Source organism: Salvelinus namaycush, chromosome 12 (genome assembly GCF_016432855.1).
Source record: "Salvelinus namaycush isolate Seneca chromosome 12, SaNama_1.0, whole genome shotgun sequence".
Lineage (NCBI taxonomy): Eukaryota > Metazoa > Chordata > Actinopteri > Salmoniformes > Salmonidae > Salvelinus > Salvelinus namaycush.
In genome coordinates, this window is record NC_052318.1 from 1,882,892 (window position 1) to 1,894,408 (window position 11,517).

Sequence of the window (11,517 nt, forward strand, 5' to 3'; positions counted from 1 at the left end):
CCTGTTTTAAATAAGTGCGCTACTTTTTGACCAGAGCCCCAAGGACCGTGTTTTAAATAAGTGCACTAAGTAGGGAATGGGTGCCATTTGGGATGCACCCCAGACCAGGCTGTCAGCCAGCCAGGCAGGGAGAGTCCAGTCCAGATGGCCCACATAGTGATGTCTGTACTCAGGTTTGGGGCCACTGTGAGGTACGCTACTATCTGTAGAATCCGGAGGCCCACGTAAACCCCTCTTGTCTGCTGGTGAACAGCCACAGACAGGCACAACACGTCATCTGTTACACAGGGACTTTATATGGGGTTCTGGATGATTCATTCTCCCAAGTCAATACATGGGTCATGAACTATCTTCTCACTAGTTGCAAAGCTGTTTGGTACAAGTATAGGCTGTCATTGCATTTCGCGCTGTTTGGAGTAGTAAGACACTATTGTTATAAGCTATGTTCGTAGGGAAGTAGACGCACCAGTAATGGCTTACCTGTATGCATAGAAATACCTGTTTGAATATTTACAGGCTATAAAATGAAACCTTAGCATCTGCTCTTCAATGATATACAAAGACTGGGGTTGTGGCTAATTGGCTAATATATGATTGTTTTTGACAGTCTTTTGATTTTATTATGATGTCATGAACAACGTAACCATATGAAGATAGAGCCAGCCAAAAAAACAACGGGTGTATGAAACTCCCATTGACATCAATGCTTGGGTTTACAGCTTTGAGTTAGGAAAACGTTTGTCAATGGTTAGGCCCATGGGTGTTATCTGCTCGTCAAACACTTGATCAGCCCTTAGCAAACTCTGCTAATATGTAATTTATGGTATCTCTTGATTTATTTGTATAATATTTTACATAAGTTATTTGATTCTTTATATATAGCCTATTGCATTCAAAATAATGCATTGATATTTATGTGACCAGTGACACAAGTATAATAATAATATAGTTATTTTTTAAATGAAGAAAGACTAAAACGTAATGACCGCTGTAAAATGCATATTATCAATCATTTTAAAGTACATAAACATTGTAGTTACAGCATCGTTTGGCGTGAATATCTTCCTAATGGATCAGTACTATGGATATGGGAATGGCTGAAGGTATGACCCTGGAGATATCTTATTGATCCCTCTCTTAATGACTGTAAAGAGAAAAACCATCACGCTTGACAACTTCAAACACTCATAGTCGTTGTAAAATGTCGCTGATTATTAGCGTTATCACAGTTATTCGGTGATGCGGTTTAAATTGGCTATATTGATAGGGGCTTGTATTTAAGGTGTGTTAGGCTTACCAGCTGGAATTGGATATTGTGAGAATTTGGCCTCACAATATCCAATTCCAGCTCGTAAGCCTAACAGTATGAGTGTATATCCGCGCTGAAGCATTTTCTTGACAGTAAAAAAGAAAATAGTCTAAAAACGAATAGCCTAGGCTCAAAAATAAGTGATGAAGAAACCAAGCTGGAATGGGAGGGAAAATGCCAAGTCGCTCGCCAGTAGCAAGTCTCAGCTTTTCATCATAGCGAGTTTGATTACTTAAAGGAGTTGCCTGGTCTAAATGCTCTTGCAGTAGCCTGCTTCTCATCTGTGGTTGAACCCACATCATTCAAACCACAACGCGTTGTCAACAGAATAAGATCTGTAATGTGAAATATCCAGTCGAATGAAAAGCACAGACAGCAATCGTCGGAATGCTCATTGACTGGCAGAATATGGATGTTAACTGTGTTAAACAGGTCAAGATTGGTCTGAGTTGTCATCAGTTAAATAATGTATTCTAAGCCGGTATAGGCTAATTACTAGCATGAGTCATGACTCCCTGACAAAATAAAGGTTAAATTTAAAAAAAATACTACGAACTCCCATTATATTCCATAAACTTGGAAAATGTTTGTGTTCGTTTATACCTTTTCCCTTTATTAAATAGATACCTGAAATAAACTACTATCTGCTTTATTGTATTCAAACAGATCATAAACACATGAAGTTACTTTTCAATCACCTTTTGTATACAGTATAATGGACTTTGCTTTATCTTACATAATTATCAACTTGTACAAAACACGTTGCACTGAAGTTAAAGCATGCGGGATTTCTATTTTCAGCACATAAAAAATGAGAAAATACTCCAGACAAAGCAGGCTATAAAATGAAACTCACGCTTAAAAAAAAAATTGGCACATTTAACCGGGCCCGTGGCACCCCCTGCAAAGACGGCAAAGCACACATGAGCAATATAAGCTATGTACAATACAATTATTTTTCTACCGAGTCTGGATACGCCTTTTTTGTTGCACTTTTTGTTCCTAATCCAAGACCAGGAGTACATAGGTCTATACAAGCCACGTTTAAATTGGTTTGAGTCCTCAAAACAAGCAAACGAAAATACACAGATGTTCCTTTGTCTGTTTCTTATGTTCAATGTTGCAATGTAACACGTCTTCATCACTTTTTAAATCGAAAAAACCCCCATTTAAATTGTTGTGCAAGTTCAATGGTAAACACATACAACCCGCATAATCCATTTGAAAAAAAATGATTGCAACTAATCCAGTTTAGTTGTCTTTCGCCCCATTCGCAGGTCGGCCTACTAGGCCCACAGCTGTCGGCAAATTATTTTCAGCGCGGCTGATAGGTCAACTGTTGTATTGGCAGGCGTTAAGGCTAGACCCAGGACTTTGCAACCCGCTGTATCCAAAGGTTGGGTGCTGTTTCGATTTCAGTCTCAGAGTCGCCAGACTAGAGTTACATGTGTCTCTGTATACGCTGTAAGGGGAACCGGGAGGTCCATATGGACAGGCGGAGGAGGACATGGCTGAGTTCATTGTAGAGGTGCCGATGCCGTTAAGATTGCTGATGTTGTTCAGGCCCGCAGTCGGCATCCCCGGTACAGCGGAGTGGCCCATACCTCCGGCCATAGTCATAGAAGAGATGGAGTTAGGAGCCGAGAACATTGACTGAGATGTGAGTGGGCTCATTGAGTTGAAAAAGGTGAAGTTCTTTGTGGACAGAGGGGCCGGGGTCAGTCCTTTGTTAGTCCAGTTGTTGTAGGTGTAGGCGGGATACATGTCGTCGTAGGGCTGCATGAGGCCACTGAACTGGGGCAGGTAACTGTTCTTACACAGGTCCATTTGCTGGTTGCGTTCACGTTTCCTCCATTTGGCCCTGCGATTTTTGAACCACACCTAAATATCAAAGGGGGGGGGGGGGGAAATGTATTCAACATATCTATAACAATAATTTAATATAATGATAATAGTAGTTGTATTATTATTTGCCACTTGCACAATACAATCCATAACAGTCCGATTTAAAAATGTATAGCTAGGCCTAACGAGCCTATGAATGATGGAAAACCTAGAATATCAATATTGACCAAATTGGCTCTGTTTGTCTAATAAGAGACACCTCGTAATTACTTTACTATGGAAACATCCGGTGTATTATATATTTAAAAAATTATTTATAGATTTTTTTTTTTCGGTTTTTCTGGGGGTGCCGCGGCTATGTTCCGGGGTACACGGTTGTAGGCTAATGGTACATTGTCTACAAAGACATGAACGTTTTTGATGGCATAGGTTTAGAACACATCGGTGGGTATACAATTAGAAACGTATTCTCGTCATTGTCTTTTAGCTGTAGGCCTATATCTCAAAATAAATCAGATTTTAGGCATATTAACTAAGGCTACTAGTCGAATTATCACATTCATTATTATCAACAGTTGTATCACCAATACGTTATTTTTTGCACGGCCCCTTCGCGAGACCACTGAATGAAAAAAATATGATGTTATGCGTCTATTGAGTGTGTGAGTAAATCCGTACAGTTGGCTAATAAAGTCAACGATACAGTATGATAATCGACTGCAATTGGGGGGTCAATAAGAGTTTGTGATCCTCTTCAAAAATGTTTAAAACTATTATACAGACGTAGGCTTATTGGGTTTTGAAATAATGTCGACTTTTTGCTAACTGGGGTGCATTGTTGTTTGGTTATGTAGGCTTGAAAATATTGATACATGTACACATGGACATACGCCTAATTGTAAGCCTAGGACACAAACTCAAGCTTAACTTGTTTCTTGCCTATATTGCAATTAAAACACCCGATTTGTTTATGGGGGTTTGGGTTGAATTTTGCAAAAAGGGTTTCCAATAGACCTACTGTGCAATTATACTCGAAAGAACAGTGTATATGTATAGTAAGTATGGAAATTACTCATTGCACTTCACTAAACATTTTTTTGCTGTAAAAGGTTTCTAGAGTAACACGTTTACATTGGAGTGTAGTCGAACAATACACATTACAGCACTAATAATACCTGTAAGTAAACTGTTAGCGAAATAAATATTTATAAATGGATTGGCGCAGTATAGGGTGCAGGCTACAGGCTATACTTAAAACATAGGAGATGCAAAGTCACCAAAAGTGGATACATTTGTGTTCATTTGTCACCCCCGAAAGATGTTATCGAAAATGTAATTGGTGGGAGAACCAGTTAGTTTGAGTGGGGATTACAATGAGCAACTTTAAAACGCTTGGGGGAGGAGAATTATGGTGTCAGTTCCACGTCATAACGTTAGTAATCACTGGTAATTATTGCGACGAAATCATCCAAGTGATATTCGAGTGTAGGCTTGAAGTAAAGTAATAAACCCCGAACAAGTTTCAACGGAAAAGTTTTTACTGTAGAATCCGTTCATTCACATCTTTATGGTTTCCCTCTGAATAGACTTTACGCACTTTTTACGCCCCCCCCCCCAAAAAAAAACCGCGTCTCGAGACTTACCCTGACTCTGGCCTCGGTGAGGTTGGTCCACACGGCTATCTCCTCTCTTGTGCTCATGTCCGGGTAGCGATTCCTCTGAAAGGTGGCCTCGAGCTCTTGCAGCTGCTGGCTGGTGAAATGAGTCCTCTGCCGCCTCGCTTTCTTCTTTTTCGGGTCGTCTGCGTTGCCATCGTCACTTCTGTGTTCTATGATCCTCTCTTTTTCTGCGAGACCCCCCCCCAAAAACAATATAAATTATGGTTATTGTAATGTAGCGTATACTGAGCCAGACTTTCTTACATTTTTACATAGAGGGGTGCCCCCCCCCCCCCCCGTCCATGTGGTTCTGTACAATCTAAGTCCAACTCAACTCATTAGTTTAGATAGCCCCCCCCCAAAAACAACGCATGTACAATTTTGTACAAACTACAAAATTGTTTAGTTCTGCAGCACAAACGCATAACAGGACATACCTTGCAGGATAATCCTAGCAGTGTTTGAAGTGTCTATAAATCACTAAAGTAAATGACCAGTTTCAAAAGCCTATTAAAAAAGACCACAAGATGTATCACGTGCTCGTGGTCGTTAAAACATTTACGGATTTGCTCCTGGTTCAATATTGATTATTTTTTAGAAGCTCTATTAAACATTTATCGGCCTCTACCTGCATAAACCAACATTCCCTTTTGTTGCAACGTTTGTCCAGTCTTATCCAACGTCCATTATCTTGCCAATGCTTGTCTTTACACGTTAGCGCCTTTGTTTTTATACCTTGAAAATAGCTAGATGTAAGAAGGGCAATACTTTAAGAAGAGAAGTCAGCTCAAAACAGAACTCGCCGTGTTTTAATAGCTGACTGTATTGGCTAGCGCTATTCTCCTTAGGCCTACGTCTCATGATCTCTTTAGTATGCTTATATATATTGATGTAGTTTACAACTGATGAAGAGGTGGGATAAAGACACACACCATCCTGCAGCAGGAAGAATACGATTTGAAAACTCATCAACCCGTAGGCTATTTCTTGTTATCCTAAGTGTTAAAACACCAAAAGTATTTATTTGAGAATATGCTCGATAATGTTTTAATAGCATGGCGGTGATATAGGCAAACACTTGAGCAAAGCGTTTTAGACACGACATTTAGTCTACGGAAATGAATACTGAAATTAATAATATGACGCTGAAGAATTCCCATTCATTCATATTGGGTAAAATGCACATTCTATCTGAACTTTTCCCTGCACGTTTTTACAAATAAAAACGTAGTGTGTTTTAACAGTGGGACACTTCTCTTTCACATAGCCTATGGTCTATGTGTATTTTAGTCCAAAACTCAACGCATTGGGCACGTTGCATGCTACATATCTACGTTTCTTTTATCGAAAACCTTACGCACATAAGTAGAATGTTTAACAAGAAAAGCCGTGTTTTAATTATACCTAGCGATAATGATAGTAGGTAGGCCTAATGCAATGTTATTGCACCGTAAATGTACCTGCTATTTCAGTATCGGATGACTCGCTGCTTGAGTTCTCTAACGTTTCTCGAGTGTTGTTCGAAGTTCTCGGCAAGTGAAGCGTAGAAGCCTGCATGTCGCGCGTCGGTGGGGGTCTCACGGTCTCTGCAATTCTGTCCAAATTCATTCCACCTTGAAAAGAATGATGCCGTATTAAAAATAAATATTCAATCCTGTATATTCGAGCTTTCTCAATCTTCAACACGAATGCTTAGATTTCCATCCGTAGCAAAACACTTGCCATTGCAAAAAAAACCAACAGATTTCCACGAATTTATTCTCCGGAAAAACAAACCCACTTTTCGTCGCAGCAGTGACAGTGCGTTATGCTTTCAGTTTCCGCTGGTGCGGATATGCCCGGTGTGACCGAATGGAAGCGCTCGCAGCAGAACCAAGGGATGTGACCCACCCATCTTCTGCGTTAAAACCTCCCCGAAATAAGGAGTCCCTCCCACCCACAAAGAGCATTCAATCTGACTCTGCAGGAGAGGATTTTTGGTGGGGATTTATCTCAGGGGAGTGCATGAGGCAACGGCGAGTTGCGTTGCATTGGAAAGTTTGGAAGAAAATGGGCCCTTTATTCAGACATGTTTGAAATATGCTCCAGCGCAATGGAACGGCCCGACAGCTGGGTGCGTTTATATACACACGCACACAATGTATGTCTAGGATATGAACGGTGCTGAATAAACATTGCATATAGACCTGCCCATGTTATTTTCAAGGCCAAATATATATGGAAAGTACCTAATTTATACTTAAGTATGTATATGAAAGAAGCTTAATGCAACAGTAGTGTACTATGTACCGTAATAGTCGATAAATTAATGGATAGTGCCCTTTTAATGACCTCTTTTTTTCCAGGTCTTCTAAACAATCACGGATTAAAAGCAAGTGAGGTGGACCTTGTGTCAAAAGAATGAAGTGGTGTGTTTGTGTGTGTGCGTGTGCGTGTGTGTGTGTGTGTGTGCGCGCGTGTCACTGCACTGATTCAGGCTTCTTCACGTGTAGCCTTTACAGTCATATCTCTCGCTACTTGTAACTGTCAAAGATAAGACAAGTAATCTGAACTATGAAAATTACAACCTCATGAGAAATGACTGCATAAAGTAGGCTACAAATGATGATGATGATGATGATGATGCGTGTAGGACCTTTCTATTTATTTGAGGCTTTAATTTTGTACACTTTGATTTAACTATTATTTATAGTTTTATAACAACTTGCATATACTAACTACACAGCTATGTCTTAAGCAATTATTTGTTTTTAGATGTTAATGGAAGAAAAAATGGCAGCACTATCAATCTTTTAGTTGGTCCTTCTAAATACAATACTGAATGACCAAACATGCCATTTCTCAGCGGATTAAAGCCCCCCCAAAAACTGAAATTATAATCTTTTTACATACAAATATACTAAAATATTTGCATAAACTTTTTTACTGGAAATATTCTCGTTTACTCGACTGATTTTTGCTACTTACAACAGTAACGGTAGTCTATGGCATACAGATACACTAGGCCATAGGCCTCTACACATAAATTCGTCTCGTGACAGTTTCTAACTTTATTATATTTGTTAGAACTAACGATTGATATTTTGCATTCAGATAGGCTAGCCTTATGTCACTTGATATAAAAAAAAAACACATTGCCTAAATAATGGCATCGAGTTGAGTTGCTTGAGTTTAGAGACTATTGTGGACAATCATACAGGCCTACTGTTAATCAGCGGCGCCTGCTGGTAAGACATGACTGAGATGAAACGTCACATCACACAGTTATGAGCCCGGTCACTTTAATTGATTTTCTGTGAATCATTTCAATATATTTTAAATAAAAAATAACCTTTTTTTAAAGAAAGGCTTTATATAGACTAGGCCAGGGTTCCCCAACTGACGGCCCTTATTTGACCCCCAAAGTATTTTTTATTTATTTTAAAGCCATAAAAGACTCTAAAAACACCAGCAAAACAGCTCCAAGTTATTTAAATTCTGGAAGTCTGTTTCCAAAGTATTACAACGCACAATTGAGAGATATACAGTTTGTGATCATATAAAAATGTAAGCAATGTTTGACATGATTCTGTTTTAGTTAAATATTATATCCGTTTTGGCTTCTTGCGGTCAATTTGCAGTTTACAAATTATTAGTAATTATGTTCCGGTCACCTGACCATCCGCTCAAGAAAACATCGTCCCGCGGCTGAATCTAGCTGATGATCCCTGGCCTAGGCCTATAAACAGCATCTGTCCTTTAAGCGAAATGTCTGTCACTGCTGCAGCGTTATAATAAATAGAAAATAGTAAACAATACTGGGAAATTAACACCATTATCAATCACCTGTCACTGTATCAATACAATACAATATGAAATAACAATGCAAACTCGTTTTTAAGTTGATAGTCGAGTAAATGTAAAGGAATGAAGACGAGGCAAGGCGCGCCGCACTGTGTCAACCTGGATTGGCGTAAAACATAGGCCTATATCTGCATTCATTATGTCTTTTGTGAATGATTTTATGAATTCAACGTTTTATCATCGTAAATTTCAAAAATAATAATAATGAGTAACTGATGATAGGCCTATTTGATTCGCCATGCTTCCAAATGGTCCCAATAACAATGCAGTATTATAATGACTTTGGCCATGTCGCCGGCGCCAATGCTAAGCGCTTTAGGTCATTGTATGACATTAACTTTTGACATGAGAACCCCGTCGAACTGTAAAGCTTTCCTTCAGGGGCCTTTCAGAAGGCAATTGTGCAACCTCAATAATCACTTTCTTTTTTTCATTCATTTGTTCTGTTTCCTCGCCAAAGTAATGTAATATTGTTTTTATGTTATTGAACCGCTTTGTAAAATGAGTTTTCTGGAGCAGTTGAATGCACGCCATGCTGTCACACGAAATAACGCCTACAGGCCTACCCATTCCTTATATAAAAACTAGAATAATATAAACCAACAAAGTGGTTTGGCATTTGCTTTCCTTATTGGTTCATGCACTCTTAGCTGTGTGTCTTGGTCAACTGCATTCAAACTAATCCAGATACAAACCAAACGTTTTAAATGAATGTTGCTATTGCGTTTTAACTCTTCCGAGTTGACTGGAACGTTGATGGAAAGGATTCGATCCTGGTAATAGTGAAGAACTGAGATAGGAACATAAAAATCAAGGGCAAACACCATTGCCACACAAACGTCTCAGCGAATGAAGACATACATGTAAGCTAATGACAAACTAATCTCTACTACTTAAAGTAGTAGGTTCCTACTATCTAATAGTTTTGAAGGCACCTAAAAAACCCAATTAGAGTGCCCGTGGGGTGACATAATTGGCCTACAGTACGCGCAATTACGCACAACCAAATGAAGATGCTCCGTCATAGTGAATGACCAACCAGAGATGTAGTCAGCATCCCGTTGGGCTTTGGCTCGTGTGTTAGAGGCGAGACTGGACTGGTGCTGTTACCTCCTTGACAATCTATGTCATAGGCCTAATCTGTTGATCTCATGCATATACGGTGAAAGAGGGACAATCATGTCAAGTTTGTCCTTCAACGTTCATATTGGACTGCGGCATTGTTGGCTCGGCCTGGTCTGATAATGCGTTTTCAAATATGAGGCACATGCGTAACGGATGGTTTACAGAAGTTTTTTTTTTTTTTCCTTCACCAAGACGGGTTACAGGGCAGAGGCAAGATAAACAGTCATATTTTCTCGGAGGACTGAGAAAAAACTCAACGACCGTCGTTAATCATCACAAACAAAACAAAAAATAAAAACTGGAATTCAAGCAAGGCCTAGTGTTTTTTTGTTGTTTTTATCGTCTTCTATTTGTCGTACCCAAAACAAACTACCGAAGGGGAAACGAAAACAGAAAATGAAACGTTGCCTTAGTTTCAAAGGGAATAAATAAATGGGGTTTGAATGTAATTGGACAGGCTGCGTCATTGGAAAAGGTATGGATATAATGACGTTATTACTTTAGTGATCGTCATATCTTGGCCATCTACAGTGGAAACTTGGTCAAAGGCCTGCGTGACCAGTTCCCGATAACCACCCTGACATCTGAACAAGGGTTTCAGTCGAAATGTCTCCATCATTTCACTCAGAATGAATGGATATTATAATTAATGGATATTAGAATGAATGAATGGATATTAGAATGAATGGATATTAGAATGAATGAATGGATATTAGAATGAATGGATATTAGAATGAATGAATAAATGGATATTAGAATGAATGAATGACTATTAGAATGAATGGATATTAGAATGAATGGATATTAGACTGAATGGATATTAGAATGAATGGATACTAGGCTACTTTGTACCATATTGGTTCATAATAGGTTAAATCACTATTGCCTCATGTTCTCATCAACAGTTCATAGGCCAATTAAAAAGTTAAGTTCTCATCAGTATAGGCTACAAGATACATTTCTTTAGAAAATATAGCCTAACACGTTGATTGCGTAAATGCAAATTACATCGTTAATTAAATTCCAGGGTCAGCGTTACCTTATAGATTGGATAGACCTAAGTATTGGATATAATGATTATAAATTAGCAAAAATGCCTGTTTGAATTTATTCGTGTGGTTTGCATAGCCTACAGATTAAAGGTCTGTGTCAAATAGCCTTTTATATGGAATATCAGTTAAGGCTATCCGTTAAAGGCTATTCGTTTTTCACATTCACCGCCTTATTACACATACACGACAGAAACCAATTACAGATCCTAGATCTCTAAACGTTATTGTTGTGTTTTTCTTTTTAGGTTGTTATCCCAACATGGTTTCAACAAGTTTATTTAGGCTACGGTTAGGCAAACAATAAAAGTAGCCTATATTTTTGCGTAATAAGGTATAACAAAGCAAATAACAAATCCTTCATAACCAAGCATGAACTATTTAGATGCAAGAAGCTTACGCAAATATAATATGTAGCCTACGGGCATAATACAGGCTTTATTATGCATTTATAAGCTGTCAATGGTGCATTAAAAAAAACCAACTAGGCATACGTTCTCAACACCGTGTTCGTTTATAATCTGCTTGTGTACTGACAATGCATTAATTTAGCCTTTAACCCAAGTCTTTATGAATGCATAGTAAACCACGTTTCACCAGTAAATTGTTACCAAAGTCTGAAGGAAGTAGTGAAGCATGGCGTACCTGGATCTCCGCAGGAGATTACATTCTTTGACAAATTAAGTTC

General features: G+C 38.8%; 1 protein-coding gene across 1 annotated transcript; it reads right to left on the reverse strand.

Annotated features, from left to right (window-relative positions):
- Nucleotides 1-1,936: 1,936 nt before the first annotated feature.
- pitx1 (paired-like homeodomain 1) lies at nucleotides 1,937-6,706 on the reverse strand. The gene is made up of 3 exons (XM_039004939.1): nucleotides 6,703-6,706; nucleotides 4,798-5,000; nucleotides 1,937-3,190 (listed from the first exon to the last, which is right to left on the reverse strand). The coding sequence occupies exons 1-3, from the start codon at nucleotides 6,704-6,706 to the stop codon at nucleotides 2,642-2,644; spliced, it is 756 nt and encodes a 251-aa protein (XP_038860867.1). The 3' UTR covers nucleotides 1,937-2,641.
- Nucleotides 6,707-11,517: the final 4,811 nt, after the last annotated feature.

Bases quoted from the DNA above. Each gene is read 5' to 3' on its own strand.
- pitx1 (XM_039004939.1), bottom strand. The intron at 3,191-4,797 runs GTAAGTCTCGAG...TTTGATATTTAG, and splicing joins TCACCGAGGCCAGAGTCAGG to GTGTGGTTCAAAAATCGCAG.